The sequence below is a fragment of the Theobroma umbraticum genome, unplaced genomic scaffold (genome assembly GCF_002168275.2).
Source record: "Theobroma umbraticum cultivar Fairchild unplaced genomic scaffold, ASM216827v3 scaffold_30.0, whole genome shotgun sequence".
NCBI lineage: Eukaryota > Viridiplantae > Streptophyta > Magnoliopsida > Malvales > Malvaceae > Theobroma > Theobroma umbraticum.
Window position 1 is genome coordinate 3,185,861 of NW_018397254.1, and position 19,877 is coordinate 3,205,737.

Genomic DNA, 19,877 nt, shown 5'->3' on the forward strand with positions numbered 1-19,877 from the left:
TTTTCGCTTCACGGGCATGAATGGGCTGGGATGGGATGTGAATGAAAAATGAAATGAGAAAAAGTCTCGAGTTTTCGCTTCACATTGCAAGTTGGGAAACAGTGATGATCAAAGGAATATGAAAGACCTCAAAAAACTCTCGAGTTTTCGCTTCACAGTGCAAGCTGGGAAACAGTGATGATCAAAGGAAAATGAAAGATCTCAAAAAAACTCTCAGAGTTTTCGCTTCACAAATATAATACTGCATTCAGGTAAGGCCTTTGAAGAGATATGAAAGGAAAAGAAACAAAATTAATGCAAACAATAAAAAAGGCTGTCGATTTTAACTTGACATGCACGTATACGTGGGATAGCGAAGAAAGATAATGAACGATCAAAAGAGGTGAAACACTCGAGTTTTCGCTTCACCAGGAAAGGAAATTGCAAATTATTTTAGGTTGAATTTGAATTAATTTATGAAGTTGAGAATTTCCATGCGTAAGACTTGAACGAATTTGTTGCACAAATGGGATTTTTTTAGCTTATTAGTTTGGACGAGTTTATGAAATTGAAAATGTCAAGAAAAGGAGAAGCTAGCTAGACAGCTTTTGTGATCTAATGGCATGACGTGTGATCTTGTGATGTGCAAAAGCGAAAACTTGTCCAACTAGTAGATGGGAAGGGACTAATGGGCGTTTAACATGGGCCAAGATATTCCATCTTTGTGACTTGTAGTATCCATGATTCGATTTGGGTCCAAGTGTCCTACAGCAAATGACACTTCCCATAATATTTGGGCCTAGAAAAGTTTGGAAAGGCTTCCTACACTTTCATGGGAAAACTATGGGCCCTCCTAAGTTGTGTTTACGATGTTTGTTCTTTGATAGGGGCTTCAGCTTAACAAAATTGAATACAAGGCCCAAACCAAGAACGTTCAGCTGACGAGCCTGGGAGAGTTGGAGGGGGAATTTAGTACACGATGACTTGTGAAATGTGTAATGCGATCGTGAAAGCTATTTTTCTTTACGTATTTTGCTGCTTCCAGCCATAATGGTTTAGCCTAATATGAAATCCGAATCATAATTTGATTTGAAACTTGAATCTTTTAGTTCCACAGTATATATCAAACTGTTGATCCACATGGTGAGAAGCACCGGATTACTCTCACGGAGCTGGTCTGAGTTCACACTCACGCTTGGTTTGTTTCTTTTTTTCCCTAATAAAAGTCATTTGGGAAAGGTGAACGATATTTTATTCGCAAAGGGATATTTGTCCACCCACTTCTTTCTGAAATAATGATTTCATGAGCTGCAACTTGCATTAAACATCAACATTTTTTTTTTTGAAAGAAATCAAAGAATCTTGTCACGGATGCAACAGAAAGTCATATTAATTCGTAAAATTCTTTTAGTTTGTTGTCTTCACGGGTTGCTTAAATGCATATTGGATAACACACTTGGTGTCTGATGCTTTAAGTCATACTGTTTAATAATCATAGTGGTTGATGATTGTGACATGTTTCTTCACAAGATAAAACGCATCAAATACTGTAATATGTGTTAATCTTTAATGTTTGTTAAAGAGTTTCATGGGTACGTACTTGCATCTATAGTTATCTGATATATATAGTTACAACCCATAATCAAAAAATTATTAGTTAGAAGAAGCATTAATTCATTGATAGTAAAATTAAGACTGCTAGAATTAATGTCATAGATATCTCTGCATGTATGACAGTTTCAAAGAGTCACCTTGAATTACAAAGAGAAATATAATCTCAGAGTAAAAGTTATTTGAACAATCCTAGAATTAGGAAAAAGAGAAAGTTACAGGGACCAAAAAGAAAAACCAAAGCCAAAAAACACAACATTGCAGCAGAGTTACTGCAAATTAAGTAGAAAATGCTTAAGCACAAATGAAGTCAGATGGTAGCTGCTTCCCACAAGTGTTGATGAGCAAGCTCAACGAAATGGGAATGTTAATGTTAATGCCAAGAACGTTAGCTTTAATGGCTGTGCAAAGGCACACAGCCGCTTCGAGATCGACAAGCCCTGATAGCACCGAGCAGCAGGGAGTGTCTGGAGGGTTTCCGACCACTCCACCGATTGTTCCATTCAGCAACTTGGCACAAACCCCTAGCTTAAGAGCATCTCTAGGGCATTGTTTCGTGGGAGGAGGAGGAGTTGGTCTAGGGTTTGGGTTCGGTCTAGGCTGAACACAAGTGTTGCACCCACTTACAAGGGTGAAGAAGAGAAGGTTGATAGAGAGAAGGAGAATGGTTGATGAACATCTTTTGGAATCCATCTCAGGAAAAACTCTTCAAAGTCTGAACAGTTCTACTTATCCTAAGTTTAACTTCTCTTGTGATGAAGAAACAGGCAATGCGGGTTTATATAGTGTACCAACTGAAGTGTGTTGCTTGAATAATTGGCAAAGACAAAACACTAGGCATGTGAACTAGCAAGGCTGGCTAGAGTTTAGCTGACGTCGGTGATGCAATAGATTCAGAATCAAAAAGCACGAGGATCTATATTATATTTCAATTTACAGTTGTTGATTCTTTGGATCATAAGATTGACCAATCTGGTTTGACTTGTTAATCCAATCCCCGTGAATAACACCCATCTGGCATTTCTGTTTTGTGGTACTATTATATATCTGTCTGGGACGGGGATACCGTGTTCTCAATCAATCAAGCTACATCACGTTAATTTCATGATGTGGATCTCTTTTCAGGAGCATTAGCATCTAATGCATGTATTGTCCTTAGCAATAATGTTGTTCTATATCCGGAAATAATTTTAGGAATGAATCACGTTTGTTTTATCCTAGCTGTTATTTTGGGAAATCTGGGAAAATTATATTGAACCCAAATTCACTACCCTTCGGTTTCAGCTTTTGAAGAAAGTCCAGAAAAAGCAGTGATGGTACAATTATCAGCCCAAGTAGATACATTCCCAACCGGCACTTACACCATAGACCTCGAAACGATTCCTTCGAGCACTATACACCATAACAAGATATTACAGCAAAAACCCTTTGTTTTTTTGAAAGCTGAATTTAGTTTACCATACAACCGATATGTCAATATTAATCTCAAGCTGTAGCTGTCAGAGACTCCCATCGGCATGAAACGCCGGCTTAGCAAAGAAACGATAAAAAAAGCTCTACTGCTCAAGGGGTTTTAAGCGGAAGACAAGGAGGAGGAGAATCATAACCTGCCCATACAGAAAAGCTGAAAGCAAGAGACGAGAGTCCAGCAAACTTAAAACAAGCCTCCTAAAGATTATCAATCTATACATCAGAAACAAAAGCCGAAGGCTACAGATAAAAAGAAACCAGAAACCCAAAAATCAAGGCCCTGGAAAGCCCCAGCTCACCCGAAGACCTTAATTTGCTGCCTCTGAAAGGGCAGCATAAAGATTTCAGCAATCTATCCCGTTCAAGTGATATGAATTACAAGTAGTTGAATGAATTCATGAATATTGAGGTGGCAAATTTAACATAGTTATAGATTTTAATGAGCTTTCCATTAATGAAATGGAAATTAAAGGATCTGAAATTGAATGCAATATCCTGAACTGAACTAAACTTCAATAGATCAGGCCCACGTAGGTCCGGCCCATGAAATTCTCTAATTATCACAGCATACTTTGTAAGCATCACAAACAGTCTCCTTTCTAAATTCATATGGCTAATTAATCCAACAAATACATACGTTCTATGTGAATCTGAGAAGCCAATGACACTAGGTCAGGTGAATGTGATTGTCAATGGACAAAGACATTGGCTTTGCGCAACTTACCAAACCTTTTACTTAGGCAAGAATATTCCCTTCCATATACACATTCTGTACATTTTGTAAAGAACTCAAAAACTTTTTTAAGCTATAATATTTTCTGAGATGTAAAAGCTGATGGTGGAGGCTTTCTTTCTAATCAACCGCCCTTCAGCGTGTGACTGATGGAACACATCAGTTTGTTTGCATTCATTTAAAGCTGATCATTTTGTTTGTTGCACTTCATTTATCTGTGGATCCTGAAATGATTTTCCCACCCAACACTCTCATCAACCATTTGGCAAAGTAACTTTATTAATTAGATAAGCAGCTAGCCACGCCAATCCTTGCACGAAGCTATGTAAACAGAGAATTGAAAAGTAAGAAGATAAATTATTAACGGCTGTATATTATTGGCAATGATTTTCTTTTATAGGATGAAGTTACCAGCAGTTGATCCATAAACCTGCTAGTGTAAAATGGTTTATTAGTCTTAAATCTTTCTACAGTTAAGGGAACCCCACCCAAGCTTTGGATTAAGATTTTGCAATATAATATTGCTTGCCTCTGCTACTAGCACCAATTAAGCGTTTTACGTGTAAATTTCGAACAAGATTAATTATATGCTTGATTAATATAATATTAATTGTTAATCTCCAAAATATATATAAGATTAATTGTTTGCCTTCGTATTTTTCAAACTCAGGCATGGACTTAATTCCCTTCAATTCCAGCAAACTAGGATGCATTGGGGCGGCCACAGTGATAGCATTATGATTTGACATTAGCTTAGCTGTATCATTTACCTTCGTTTTCTGGAGAATGAGTAACTTCGAAACTGGCATGGTTTGAAAATGGAAACAAGATGAACTTGAATCAAATTAAGCTCTCTTTCACGATCATGAATAGCCATCGCGTTCACCCAAAATACTTACCAGGTGCGACATATCCTAAATTTGTTTGTGTTATCATGGAATTTGGTCCAAGTTTTTGTTTTAATAACTGAAATATCAGTCGATTTGGTTTTTGTTTTTTTCTTAAATAGAATTTGGTCCAGATTGCTTTTGTTTTCTTTTCTTTTTAGGGCAGGGGAGTAAGTGCAAAATCTTTTACCGGATGCTAGTCATGATCGGAAGAACAGAGGAAAATCAGGTGGTTCTTGATTAAGCTTAAAACCGGCTAAATTGTTAGCTCTCTTAATCATGCTTCATTACAATGAATGAGTTTTCCATTTACTTTAGTTTAGGAAATTAAATATTTACAAATGCCTGCACATACTAGTTAAGTATGGTGATATTTTTAAAATTATTTTTTAAAAAACAGAACCAATACTTGTTAATACACTTACCTCTTTCATTTTTTTAATGTGATCCCTTTCTATTCATAAGGAGTTCTTAAGAATATAAATCTTTTAACTCATATGGTACTCCATTTAGTGTTCATTTCATAATTCTGTGTTACATGTTCAGTAAATTTTTCATATTAAGATTTAAGATTTATAAATTAGAATTTTTAGTTAATAATATAAAATTGGATATGTGAAGTAAAATTATAGAAACAGACATCAAATGAAATATCAACTAGAAGCAGAAAATTTCTATCCGAGTTGTTAACGAGGAGATATCGAAATTTTTTAATAACTATGTATATGCATTAATTTACTGATTAAAGTTACCCTGTTTTCCATATAAAGATATGAATTTTAGACCTCAATTCTTCTTAAGAGTCCTCGCAGCCATTTGGTTCCCTTTCCATTACATGCTTATACAAGTTATTCATAGGCAATTATAACAATCATCTATACTCTGTTGTTGCTCATCTGTTTTCATCATTTAATAGTTGGAGAATATTTCAGCAATAAGTAATATTTTTTTCTATATTTACATTAACTTGTTTGAACATGAGATCCCAAGGAATATTTAGTTTCAGAATTAGCTAATAATATTGGGAAAGCATATTCTCCATGACAGTTACAAAGCTGCAGTGAAAAACTATTCCTTTTGTCTTGCAATCGATTGCTTGGATCTTCTCATATACTGAATCACATCTGTCAACTGGAATAAAGGTAAAGATTGTCCCTCAAGTTTACCAGGAAGATGTCAATACGGATAACTTCAAAACTTTCAATGCATTACAGATAGTGACAATGTTGTCGACCTCTGGAAAACAGGGGAAGCTATTTTTTTTTTGTTTTTCAATGAGTTTGAGTTCATTGCTCAACACGCGGTCGCTAGAAAATAAATTAGCCCCTTGTTTGGAACATATCTTAAGTTGGAAGATGTAATGTTGACTTAATCAAGTGTCAGTAGTTTCTGTAGTAGAAAGAAAAAGATGGCACCACAAAGTGTGAATGGACGGAAAAAAAAAATCAGGTCTTGACAATCATCTACATTGATTTTTTCTTTCCTTTCAGTCGAGGGCACAGTTCCAAATGAATCTCCAGTGGAGCCCATGGTGGGTTCTAGGCTCGCCCGTGACTCTCCAATCCAGCTAGAAAACTTCCATTGACAACATGCCAAGATGGAAGACTCTGCATCTGCATGGCAGAAAACATAGGAACAAAAGACTTCCTTAGTGTAAATATCAATAAGCTCAGAGTAGTATAGAGGAAAATAAAGGATTGACTATAACAGAATCAAAATCAAGCATCTCTTTTTGCATTAAATGTTGCTTTGTGATGTTTCAAGATTTATACCAGAGATGTATATATATTGAAAGGATCCTAAATGAGTTTATCATTCTTTGATGTTGGATTGGATTCTTACTTTAACGTCTATAAGGATCTTGAAAATCAAGTGTAATGTTAATCAACTTTCAACAAACCTTAGAAGAGAAGGAAAAAAAGAAAAGATATAGCTCTGACTGTTGCATTACAAGCCATGGCAGGGTACAGTTAAGATTGGCATATAGCGCAATTAAAACAAAACAAAAGTAGCCGAGGAAAAACATGAAGGTGTGACAAGCTAGCATTCAATAAAATGATGTAATCCTGCATCCCTTTTGTCGACCTCAGCAGTTAGCGGTTGTAACTATCCTGGTTTGGAAGAGCATGGAACAGAGAAGATAACGTGTAAAAATCAAAGCAAACCAAGAAAATATTTAATCATATATCATTGCTTAGAAGACGAGGAAAATAACCCAGTGTTTGTAGAATCAATTTTATCAGTTTTGTTCAAGAAATTGAATTATGCTATTTGCTAGGATGCATGGAATGCAAACATCCTAATCTTGCTAATGCCTTTGATTGTTACTTAAGATCAAAAGCTGTTGCAAACCATATAATTTATGCTAGATAGATCCACAGATTGATATTAGGGGCAGTGGTAACATGGCAATTTGTTAATCTCCACCTCACGATCACAAACATCCAAAGTTCAGCAAAAATCTTCTGCCTTTGCCAGCTCAAATCGCAAAAATTAAATAGAATCATTGTACAAATTAATTAATAAAATTGTTTTAAGCTAACGTCAAAAACAATGCACTTGTCCACTTGAAACCCTATAAAACCCCCTTTCTTCACTCCAATTTCTCCATCCCCACACACTGCTCTCTCCTATTACTTCTACTTACCCCCTCTAAGCAAGAGAAGCAAATAAGGTTTGAGAGATGGCTTCAAAAAGAACAGCATCACTTGCTCTCTTTTTTGCACTTAACATCCTCTTCTTTTCCCTAGTCAGTGCTTGTGGTTACTGCCCTTCCCCCATCCCAAGACCAAAGCCCACTCCCTCTCCGTCTCCATCTGGAGGAGGCAAGTGCCCCAGGGATGCCCTTAAATTAGGTGTATGTGCTGATCTGCTTGGTGGTTTGCTCAATGTCACCCTCGGTAAACCTCCCGTGCAGCCATGCTGCTCCTTAATCCAGGGCCTTGCTGATCTTGAGGCCGCCGTTTGCCTTTGCACAGCTATCAAAGCTAACATTTTGGGCATCAACCTTAACATCCCAATTTCCCTCAGCTTGCTTCTCAACGTCTGCTCAAAGAATGTTCCTTCTGGCTTCCAATGCTCCTGATCACTACTAGTTTTTCTAAATTTTTTCTCTTCAATTCTGGTGTTGCATTTGGCTTGAAGTTCTAATGTCCATTATGTGATGAGTGTTTTGCATGTTGTAATTGGTAACTGGTTGTTTCCCTTTGTTGTAGTGTTGTTTGGTATTGTGGATTGATTCTGAATAATTGTAATAGTTTTCTTCAGGTGTTTTCTTTGGCTTTATGTATCTTTAAGGGAAATAAAAGATTAGTATTATTCAGCTTGTTTTTTTGAATAAACCAAAGATGATTCCATCTATTGAGAGTGGAAGCAAGTCAGATTTCTCATTCTCATGCTATAGTTTTCAATCCCGTGACCTTAAATCTCTTTACTTGTCAAATCATGTTTTCTCTTGTTAATCTTGTCGCGCTTAATTACATCTACAAGTGGAAAATCACCTGGTCTGGTCTCTCCTCACTTCTCATCGTACTGCACGCCCTACGATAATAGTAAGCCCTGTGTAAGCTAACCCAGCTTGTTAATTTTGTCAATCAATATGATTTCATGCTTCTCATGGCCACGATTCTATATTCCAAAAATAGCTACAAACTGTTTTCCCTACGTATATTTCTAAAATGAAATAGTTAAAAAGTGGGTTATAGATAATTGGAATGTGGCACATTTAATCCATAGACTATAAGAACTCTGAAATTCACAGATGAGATATCAAAATCTTGTAATTAATCATAGCTGCAGTATGGAAAAAAGTAAGTTCTAGTAAACAAAAAGAAAGGAAAACTTGGTGGCATATCAATGCTGATTCTGATTTTCTAGACTTTTGACAACAACCGGCTAGCATGTTAAGAGGGCCCAGCATGAGGAAATAAAGGTCCGGTTACCACAAGATGTCTCCATCATTCTTACATTTTTCATGTCGTTTATTCCTTGGAGTAGCAGAGAGAAAGTAGAGATATCATAGTCAGACTTTTTTTAGATGACCACACGGTGGTTTAATTAACCAAGTTCAGTCGTGGCCCCATGGCGCAAGTTTTTGAAGTCAATAGCAACCACCGGCACTGAAAGCACAGTTTTGAGTCCGTGACTAAGAATTTGGTGAAGGAAGATGTATGCATTCTCACATGAAAAAAAAAAAGGGGGGGGTGAAGAGGAAGAGAATAGCAAGCTCATTTTACTTCACACTCCTCACTGCAGAAAAAGGCAAAGATTCCTTGGCCTTACTGTTCGATTTCCACTAACCGCAATATCCTGAGAATTCAAAAATCTCAATGATGGTGATCCTCTGAACGTTTTGAATACTCCTTTAATGCAACACACTTGAATTAAGTGAATTATGATATGAAAAGAAATATATCTGGTTTGGGTTTGAACGCCTCCTTTAGAGAATTCATGACATCAATGATGCTGATCCTCTGAACGTGTTGAATACTTCTTTAATGCAGCACACTTGGATTAAAGTGAATTGTGATATGAAAAGAAATATATCTGGTTTGGGTCTGAATTCATCCTTTAGAGAATTCAATCTCCCTTTTCCTTTTCATTTTATGGTCCTATAAAATGCTTGTATATCCGTTGGAAAATTTAACAGGGTGAAACCTAATAGATAAAGTTAATTATAAGGAGGAGTTCAATCTCCTTTTATTTTTGGTTTTTGGTTGGGGTGAGTTATTTTGGGCCAGGGTTTTTATTTTTTTATTTATTTTTGGGCTACATATGTTAAATAAATAAAAATTTATTCAAATCAAATTGATATTTATTAAAAGGAATGAACGAGAACGACAATTGGAGTTTGGAGATCCATAGGAATTTTGGAAAATCAATTATGATTCTTGTCTGCCAAGAATAAGACCAAACCTGTGTTCACTATCATTACTACTTCTAATTTCTTACATAAAGATTCCTTTAAAAAAAACCAGCCCCTCCCACCCCACGCAAGGGGGAGGTAAATAGGGAATTGCCCTCCACTTCTTTACAACCATCAAATCTTTGATAATTAAAACGGGATTAATTCCATCCAAGATCTTTAACACAATTAGAAAAAGATTAATTAAGGAAAAGATTTAATAGTTTCGATCCAGCTCTTCCACCGGCTAATTTTGTAACGTAACCAAGAATTTATAAAACAACGCCAGCTGAAATTGGACGGTTCCTCTTAAGCACCCAATTCAAACCCGTGAACCATTCTTGTCACCTGTAACCTCAGATCACAAACCATCATACCCAATAATTACGATTTTATAGTTTCCCCCGTACATGGGATGAACATATATTCCGATTATAATTAAATTGCGAGCATGAAATTTTCTGATCTGGAATGGTTCCTTTTGCCATGTGATATTGGCTGACTGTGACGTAGATCTTAAGTCTTGCTGAGCTGCATCTCCAACTCAACCTCTTTTGTACTTAAGGTTTAGAGGAGAGCTTTGGTGCAGTGAAAAAATTTAATTAATTAGTTAATGATAAAGTCAAGCTATTTCGTCTTCTCTCCAAGGACAACGACTTGCACAATGGAAGGAATATATATTTATTCATGTTTTCATAAGATTCTATACTTTAGGTAATGGATTGCTAACTACTGATCTTATGATAATAATGACATTTTGAGCATCTGAAAAACAAGGGAAAAGAAAGTGGAAAGAAGAAGGAAATGAAAGCGTTATCTGCTTTATTGTCGCCTTTAACTTCAATTATGAGAAGAGAGTCTTCCGGAAAGAGTTTTTCTGTCCATAAATAATTGAAGAATGTAGTAGTAGTTTGAGACTTTGGGCTATCCACTTACAATTATCTAGCATCATGTCTAACGTCATTTATTACTATAATCTAGAAAAGTTTGCTTGTAATTAGCGTTAATTAAGTATACAAAATGTATTACGGTACTATTACTTCATTTTAATTGTTTTAATATAATTATGGGACATAATTCATATCCAGAAAAACCTCCATAAACTAGTCTTTGTGTATGTGAAAGCACGCGTATAGAATATGTAGGCACATGCTGAGAAAGATTAAAATTCAAGCAAGCGCTAACAGTCAATAATGAAAGACTAAGGGACACTTGAAATGCAACTCCGTTCTAACCCGAAAGAAAGAAAGAAAAACAGACTCCAATCAATGCAAAATACAACAATAGTCAAACCCTAGCAGAAAACAAAGTTCTTGAAACCTAAAAATGGAAAGTACACTTTTTGGGATCAGTTTTTATCTTTTTTTGGGGGGTAGTTAAGAGGCAGTTAACATGGGAGACCGAGGTGGCAACCCTGACTACAGGCTGAGCTCTATCTTGTACGTCCATAGGAAGTATGGTCGCCTTGTTATTAATGAAAGTCCACTTAAAGAGGAGGACAAACGAAGCCAGGAGGAGGGTTCTTCCCACAAGTTATTAGAGCTTGAAGAGCAAGGGGAATGAATATATTAAGGTTTAGAAGCTTAATCCTTATAGCAGTGCAAAGACAAACTGCTGCTTCAAGCTCTAGTAGACCTCCTAGCACCGGGCAGCAAGCATTCTCAACAGGGTTTCCTAACCCAATATGCACCAATCCTCCAAGCACATCCACGCACAGCCCTAGCTTAAGTGCATTAACTGGGCAAGTTGGTTGAGTAGTTGGTGGAGCAGGAGAGCTACCCCCACCTCCACCTCCACCTCCACCTCCACCACCGCCTCCACCTCCACCGCCTCCAGAAGGTGGGCCTCCACTGTAAGGTGGGTAAGGAGAAGACGGTGGTGGGATTGTAACAGGAGGGTTGGTAATGGGAGGTGATATCACGGGAGGATTCGTTATTGGTGGGTTAATGATAATCGGTGGTACAATAACTGGTGGCATTGGCGGCTTTTTGGATGGTGGCTCTACTTTTGGGGAGCCTCCATGGTGGGGCGGGTGCTTGGTGCTTGGCGGAATCGGGCGGGGAACTTTAGGGTGAGTTGGGCGGGTTGGGCGGTGGTATGGGGGTGGGTGTGGCTGTGTACAAGGAACACAAGCATAAATTGGTGGCAATGATATTAACATGAAAATCAGGAAGATGAAAAACATGGCTGTAAACTGTGAACCCATGACTTAGGGTTCCAAAGATTCTTCCCCTTGAGCTTAGATAGGGTTGATCATGGAAATTATATATAGCTGAATTTTATGTGTAACCCGTGACTGTGCCTACGAGTATCAAAACCCCTATTCCCCTTAAAACGTGAAAAAGAAAAAAAAAAGGTGGAGGATTCCAAGAGATCTAAAATTGTGAAATAAATTGAAGATTTTGGAGTGTTGTAGGTTGATTGCAAACTTCAATGTCCTATCCTTGACTGTTGCGCTCAGTTTCAATCCGTGAGTTGTGTTTGATTTCTGAGCAAGCTCTGTTTCACAGATTTCTATGGCGTACTATTTGTTTGTTTCCTGTACTACTTTCTTAACCTTCTTCGTCTTCTTTTCTTCTTTTTGCAAACCCCTTTACGCTCTAGCCTTTGCAATTTTGGGATGATTAACTTTTATATATGCATTTTCTCTCAACATGTATCAATAATGGTCCTGCATGATCTTTCCAACTGAATTTTTACAGCTGGAGAAGCATGAGGGCTCATTCATTACGCATCCTTGCTCTCTTATTATTTCTGCTGGCTTGTAGTAAGGTGGTAGATGGCAGTTGCCTGAGTCAGAGCAGATAGACGTTAGGGTTTGCAGGGCTGTGTCCGTGTATTATTTTCTGCTCCTTTCACCATGTGAACATGTGAACTTACTGTTTTCTTCTTGTTCCTTTACTTCTGTTTCCCAAATTTTTTATTCAGAGAAGAAATATAATGTGTAAAATTTAAAGGCAATCATTTCCTGAGGAAAACCCAATGATATGCGCTCCAATTAAAACATTAATTTACCCGGGTCTTGCCTAAAGCGCTGTTAGTGATAACTATTTAAAGCATATTTTCTCTCACTGCATTGAAAATGTAATATGTTAGAATATGATTTTTTTTAACGATTAGCATATGAGTTGAAATTTTAATTTATAAAACTAGGGTTGAAATTTATTGGATAAGAAAAAGGATAAATTTATAAATTTATTGGAAATTTATAATGTCCAAGTTGAGTGGAAATTTACATTGTTAACAATGATGTACATATGGGTACGGGTTAAGATTCTATATAATTTTAAAAGGCTTTTTTCATTCAAAAAATGTACACTATTCTCAGAAATTGAAGAAAAATAATGAATTGATTATAAAATTCAAATATCTCTATTTTCCTATTCCAAAAACCACTTTAACACGTGTTCCGAGAACTCTAGTCAGCGTGCGCCTCAAGTATTCTTTTTAATATGATTATATATACATATATATATATATATATATATATGTCTCAGCTCAAAACATAAGGTTACACAATTAAAACTCGTGTATAGATCCAAAATAATGTTAAAATTGGAAGTAGTAAAAATTTCATGGTGACCTATATAAAAAAATGGGGGATTAGTTCATGGTTCGTGTAATGTTTTTTTTTTCAACAGTGCTCATAAGAGAGGAAGAATTAAGTTTTGATAGAAAAAACAAATACTACAATAAATAAATATAAATTGAGACACAATCCGTTTGTCTATTTTGAACGTCTAAAAAAATTGAAGAGTTAATAATATAACGATCATGAGCTAGTCTTCCGGTGCTTAATTAATTAAAAAGAGTTTATTTATTTATTTCCAATTTCCTTTAAAATTATCAGAAACAAATTTTAGTTTATTTTGTCAAAGATTGAATTTGATATTTCAGATTTATTTAATACTGAACATATGATTTTTATCTAACTTTGGTTTCACCTTTATGATTGTGGCAAATCCAGGAGACTAGAGTTATTCAAATTCAGCTCTAGCCGATGCAAAAACATGAACATCTCGACGAGCTAGACAAAAAATATATATGGCTTACAGAGAACAATAATAGAGAGGCTTAGTGTCAAGAGTAAATTGGGGACAAAGTATTTGAACTCAATTCCGCATGTTGCAAATCCAATATCGCAAGAGAGGCTTAGTTCTTTCTTTGCTTCACTGGGAATTCAGTGACTCACAGCTAGCTGAACCCACGGTTTTGGGCCCCGGTAATGAGGTTGGGACCGGACCATATGACTCCAAAACAGCACAGGTCTCTGGTTACGCCTTTGTACTTTACTTTCAGCTTTACTTCTTTTTTAAGTTTTTCGGATACGCCAAAAAGGGTAAATAGGATTGAATTTCAACCACAAGTATAATGCAACGATGTTGCCTGATATTTTAGCTTCGAGATGTGCATTAAGATTCAGGACTTTTCAAAAGGCTCATAATGGAATGCCAAAGGTGCATGTGCCGCCAATGGATTGTAAGAAAAAGATTTTCCAATCACAATTATAGCGAAATGGACGGCAAAAAAAAAAAAAGAACAAATTAATTATCATTGGCTTAATTAGCTTTCGGAGATGAATATACTTGCTCTTTAACCAACTCTCTAAGTTGAATTATTACCAAGTTAGTTTTTACCAGTTAGTATAAATGTTGGACTAGTAGTGTCTTGTGGACCAAACGTGCATGAACTCATCTTAATTGTCCTTTCTATTAGTTCAAGCTTCCCGCGCATGCGCGGCAACTTGTCTTCCTCGAACGCTGAATTGATTCTCTGAATGCAGCATCGTCATCGATTTTATGGTTTTTTCTGTTAGTCTATGCTCAAGGCCAGGTCAACTTGGATATTGATATGACACGGTTTTCCCATTTTTCTCTCCTTGTACAAGTTGCTGGAGGATCTCGTCGGCAAAGTAAAACGCCACATCTCCAAACAGGAGCACTTTTGTCTCTTCTCATTGCGTTCTACTAGCGACAACTCGTTCTTCCCAGTCACCACCATCGCGCGCAAAATTACGTCTTTCAGCTTTGAATTTTCGGACGAATTTTTTATTATGAATATGAAGCAATTATGTGCTTTATACTTGGTTTCTTTGTTACGACCCCGGCCCGTAGTCGTAGATATCGGTTTGGACCGAAGATTCTGTGGACCCCACTCGGCTTCAACTAGGCTTGACAAAAATGGGACAATAATTGAAGGGTAATGTGGACCAAAAACAGGCATTCAACTTCTGGGAAAATATAATTATAAAATAGCCAACAAAGGCTGATATCGGTAGAAATATGTTCCATATGTCATGTCATTTATACGTATTATTAAATTGATAATTGTAATGTTAATTAAAAATAATTAATAATTAATAATAAAAATGTATTTGATTTCAAATAAAAAAAATTAATTGAAAGTAATAAAAAATAAGAATCAAAATTAACTTTTCTTATATAGTTAAAAAAAAAAAATTGGATATAATTAACAGACGAAGGCGACACTAAAATTAATCCTTGTGCTGTCACTATCCTGAATTGCAAGTTGATAGCTGTTGGCGCCATGCTGCTAATGCTATGTGTAATGTCCGTAATATTGAGGGAACTCAAACAATGATTAATCTCTATGATCAATTGCGTGCTCGAAGCTTGTACCCTAGTGTTAATTTTTTTTTTTATCTAACGCCAACAGATCTTCGGAAAATGTCCGGAGGAAGCTTTTTGTTATCTGATATCTTCTTAATTTTCCACTGATGAGTAATTAATTTGTTAGGAAGGAGGGCTAACTAGCTGGGTTAAAACTCAGAAGCTTTTGCCTATTAGAAGGCTGCAATGTAGTGAAAAGTAAAAGTAGCAGCGCATCTCACAAGAGAGTTCAGTTCATATAGGTTAATTTATTTCTTGTCGAGCTTTTCTTTACGAGCCAAAATTCTCAGTCCAAACTCTCGTAATTAATCAACACATGTCATGGCAATGGTTCAGAGGTGGCGCTGGACAAAACAAATTTTTCCAATAGTCGTGGAAAAGGGATCTTGGAGGAAAACGGAAATAGAGAAAGCAACATTCCTGAGCTTTGCGATCGTATATAATGCGGTTTCTTTGGGTAAATTTCTCATTTTATTAGAGAGAATGATATGATACGTGCATTCTTGTTTCACTACAATAAGGTACATATTAAGGACTAGAAGGTGAGAAGCCTGCCTTCCTTAAAATAAATATAGTAGTAACACTTAGTGAATGAGTACACCCCATAAACATACTACCAAAAGTCCAAACACACCGTGAAAAGATTATAAAAATGACCAAACATTACTAAAAGTACAAAGAGACTGATTAAAAGTAAGCAGAAGGAGTTTAAGCGCACTGGTAGCCAGCAGGGATCTTCTTTCCACAGTAATTGAGCAGCAAGGACAATGAAACGGGGATATTAAGGTTAGCGCCCAAGACGTTGGCCTTGATGGCAGTGCAGAGGCAAACAGCAGCTTCAGCATCAGCCAAACCCGCAAGGAGAGAGCAGCATGGGGTCTTTGCTGGGTTACCAACAACAGCCTGCACCAAATTCAACAAGTCAGCACAAACACCCAGTTTTAGAGCATCCTTAGGGCAAGAGGCGGGCTTGGGCGAGGGTGGGGTCTTGTGAGGAGGCTTGGGGCTCTTAGGTGTTGGTGGGCAAGGCACATTGGTGGAGCTGACCAAAGTGAAGAAGAGAATGTTGAGGGAGAGAAGAAGGGCAGTTGATGCTACTGTCTTTGGAGCCATATCTAAGAGACACTAAGTGCTTAAATGCTAATTATATATGGTTTTTGGTATAGACAGTAAACTCTGTTCTATAGAGAATGTAAGTGATGAAAAAGGTTACGCAGGCTGAGGTTTTTTATTGGAGGAGGTAGCCAGGGGATTTGAAAGGAAGTACTGTTTACGTTCAAACATTGTGGTTGAAAGCCATGTGGGCACGTTGGGTTGGAATATAGGGGATGCAACCTAGCTGCGAGCACAACATGCAGGGATAAGCCTCAAACACTGTTGCAATATAGATTTGCCTGCAATTTAAGTTGTCATTTATTCTCCTTTACTAATATGATAAAGATAGAAAGAAAGATATCTCATTGCTATAAATTCAAAATATTCTTGTTTTCATATGGTTGTAAGAGAATAATTTGTGCACAAGAGGTATGGACAATAACAATAGGAAGAGTTTTGGGATGGATCGAGCTGAAGGATTGTAGTTTGTTCATGCATTATTTTTACTTTGTTTCTTTAGGGTGAAACAGATGAATAGATTGATTTATAGTAATATTCCTATAATAGATAAAACTAAGGTCAAAATGATCTCTTATAGATCACATAGATTTCAGTTACAATTTTGTCATTACATGAATATGAAGAAGTGATAGATGCAGATTATTATAGTAATTGAGAGGCGTATAGAGTTTAATAATCATAATAATCATCTAGATTAAAAAAATATTATACTTAAGTTGACAAGCTTGAAGCTTCTATGAGCATGTAAGTATTAGTGCTAGTAATCACGTGTGGTTTCCACCAAATAATTGGCAGCTATTGACTCACAGCCACCGCAGAGAAGATCTCGTGACTGAGATTTCTGGCTATACACCAATGCCATTGTAATTTTAATGTTCATCACCGTATAGAGCTTCCTAATTATATCTAGCCAATTATGACCATCAGAGTTTAACAAAGGTAAGAGAAATAATTGTGCAACCAAGAATGAATAGGACAGGTTCAAATCGATCGCCAGACATGTGAATGCTGATGAGGTTGTTCTGTCTCCTAGCTTTCAAGTGAACTGGAAAACTGGACCGGTGGGGGTGGGTATTTGCAGATTTAGGAAGGAAAAGGTTTGGCACTTTGTTTTGTAATTGGCCTTGGAAGCACATGGGGCGTAATAATGACTTGATTCTTTAGTTCTACAGCGACTGTTCATGAACGTCGAAATCACAGTGGGTTTTTTTCAGATTTCCTTTACTTTCCGTCAAGGATTTGTTTCTTCCCTGCAAAAGTCCAACTGAAGCCCATGAAGTGAAACTTCCTTCAAATCCAGGATAAAGGGATAAAATGTATAGTAGTGCGAACCTTTTGTCCTGTTTTCCTCTTCGGGGATTTTGTTTGTTAATAATCTCAGTTTTATGAACAGCAATGAATTGCCGTAGGGAAGGCGACTCACTGCACAGGAATCGTCCCATTGCTAACAACTAACAAAGACCTCAAGGAAACATAAAAGCAAAATTCCTGTTGTGCCAAAGCTACCAAACCACAGACAAGCGAGTTTGTACAGAAACAAATCCAGAAATAGTAAAACACAAGACTGAATTGGAGTTAAAAGAGAGTCGAAACGAGAAAAAGAAGATTTCCTTCAAAAACATTGACCCTGTTGGGAGTTGAGAAATTTGGAACATACGAACTGATATCTGTCGAAAGATCTCACGTTTGCTGTCAAGTGCCAAAAAAGACTTTACCTGTATTTGTAGGGAGAACTGAAGAATCACCCCTTAATCCTTCCACCAATGTTTAGCATGGATATGATAATTCAAGAGATAGGCCTCAACTCCACTCCTACAATCCCTCCCAATATTCCTCAACCCAATTGATAGACAAATTATAGTAAAAATTGAATAAAAGACCCTTTTTCTTTACATGATTTTTCATTTTTAGTAAGCGAGTAAGAACATGTTAGAACAATTCTCCATTAGAGTCGTCTACCCAAGAAACCATCTAGCAGTAGAGGAATCTTTTTGACGGCCACCCTCGGGCTGACTTAGAAATTGATTGCTTCGAAAATGATTGCAACAACCGGAATTGTTGACTCTGCCACCCATTTGCACTTCGAGAACAAACCTTTGATTTGACGATTGGCATTTCACCAACCTCATTCCTGCCAAAACTGGTTTGCTAACAGCCGAACCATTCACATTGAACTTGGTTGATGCAGACCACGACCACACGCACTATCCAAAGTCTCTATTAAGTTATTTGAAGAACTATAAATATCTAGCCCTGCACCAATCATCTAACGTAAAAATGACAACACAATTATATCAACTTTAAGAATAAAAAATAAGGCCATGAGTTGGCGCCAAGACTCGTGTTTCAGGAAAAAATTGACAGGCATGAGCTTGAAAGGAACACAACGCAACGATTGTTGGAAGTATAACTCAAGAACTCGAACGCCCATAATTAACGGTGCAACGTCAAGATACTTCCTCCCAATTTTTAAGTGGATGCAGTACTATAGTCCTAAACATTATCAAACTAGGGATATCTGCTCCAGACTATATTTTCTAATAGTCTTTTACCATCTTTATGAAACTAACGCTCGAAACTAGGAGGGTAATATTAAGAAATGAGGGCTTCTGAATCTAAAGCATAATTGATTTCGAGATGATCAATTTCCACAGGGTAATGATTAGGACGAGAATGATCCAGAAGGCCAACTATACTCATACATTGATTGGAAAACTAGGGATTCGTCAATGTAGATAAAATTGAGTGGTGAACATATGGCGATGTTGATAAACTTGGGCTGTGAAAATGTGCCCATCCCCTATCAAATGAGACATTTCTTTTCACCATGGAAGAACAGTGTCGGAGTAAGTGCGCCTATCAGCCACTCGATACCCGTCTTACCGATGCTACGTTCTCTGAACCAACCAGATGGTGACCCCAACCAAAGGCAATTGCATGAGGCTTATATCTCAGAAACAGAGCAGCCCCCATGCTCCCCAATCATTAAACAGTTTACCTATTCAGAAACGGCTTTGGAATATATAGGTATTGAAATGATAAATTATCAAGGTTGGAGTTAAAATCAACTGCATAAAGCTCCTCCTAAACAAATTTCAAGTTCGGCTTACGTTCTTTTTTACCCATTCCTCTCACGTTACTCTTTGCCATTCATTCTGTAACATGAAAGGTACAAAAAGATATACTTTCTGTCCCATGTAAGCATAGATAACAGAATGATTATAGGGAAGGTGATCAGCTTGCAAGGGAATTCTTCGTTTTGATTGCTGCAGGAAAAGTAAGAGGGATGATTGCTCTTGGAGGCTTCTAGGCGTGATCCCTGTTTGTCTACCTTTGAAGACTTGCCGGGGTTTCAACCGGAATGATTCACTTGTTTGATTGGCAGTTTTTCGGTCTAAGGCCACATAAGCTACTCACTTATCTTATCACTCTGATAAAGTTTCACTAGTATTAAACTTTTGTTTAGAGATTTTATCCAGAACTCTGCTTGTTTTTGAGATTATCCGTGTTGAGATGCTCCCAAGTGCTCCTTGAGCAGCTGCTCTTTT

The 19,877-nt window shown here is 37.0% G+C and overlaps 3 protein-coding genes and 1 pseudogene across 3 annotated transcripts; 1 reads left to right on the forward strand and 3 right to left on the reverse strand.

Annotated features, from left to right (window-relative positions):
- Positions 1–1,696: 1,696 nt before the first annotated feature.
- Positions 1,697–2,313, reverse strand: LOC110416490 (Bifunctional inhibitor/lipid-transfer protein/seed storage 2S albumin superfamily protein). The gene has a single exon (XM_021428494.1). It carries the CDS (start codon positions 2,281–2,283, stop codon positions 1,885–1,887), a length of 399 nt encoding a protein of 132 aa, XP_021284169.1. The 5' UTR covers positions 2,284–2,313; the 3' UTR covers positions 1,697–1,884.
- A 4,959-nt stretch (positions 2,314–7,272) lies between these two features.
- On the forward strand, positions 7,273–8,002 carry LOC110410891 (lipid transfer protein EARLI 1-like). The gene has a single exon (XM_021420819.2). It carries the CDS (start codon positions 7,364–7,366, stop codon positions 7,763–7,765), a length of 402 nt encoding a protein of 133 aa, XP_021276494.1. The 5' UTR covers positions 7,273–7,363; the 3' UTR covers positions 7,766–8,002.
- Positions 8,003–10,790: 2,788 nt separating this feature from the next.
- Positions 10,791–11,923, reverse strand: LOC110421532 (Bifunctional inhibitor/lipid-transfer protein/seed storage 2S albumin superfamily protein). The gene has a single exon (XM_021435134.1). The coding sequence runs from the start codon at positions 11,787–11,789 to the stop codon at positions 11,070–11,072; it is 720 nt and encodes a 239-aa protein (XP_021290809.1). The 5' UTR covers positions 11,790–11,923; the 3' UTR covers positions 10,791–11,069.
- Positions 11,924–15,676: 3,753 nt separating this feature from the next.
- LOC110415022 (14 kDa proline-rich protein DC2.15 pseudogene) lies at positions 15,677–16,658 on the reverse strand (annotated as a pseudogene).
- Between the last annotated feature and the right edge of the window lie 3,219 nt (positions 16,659–19,877).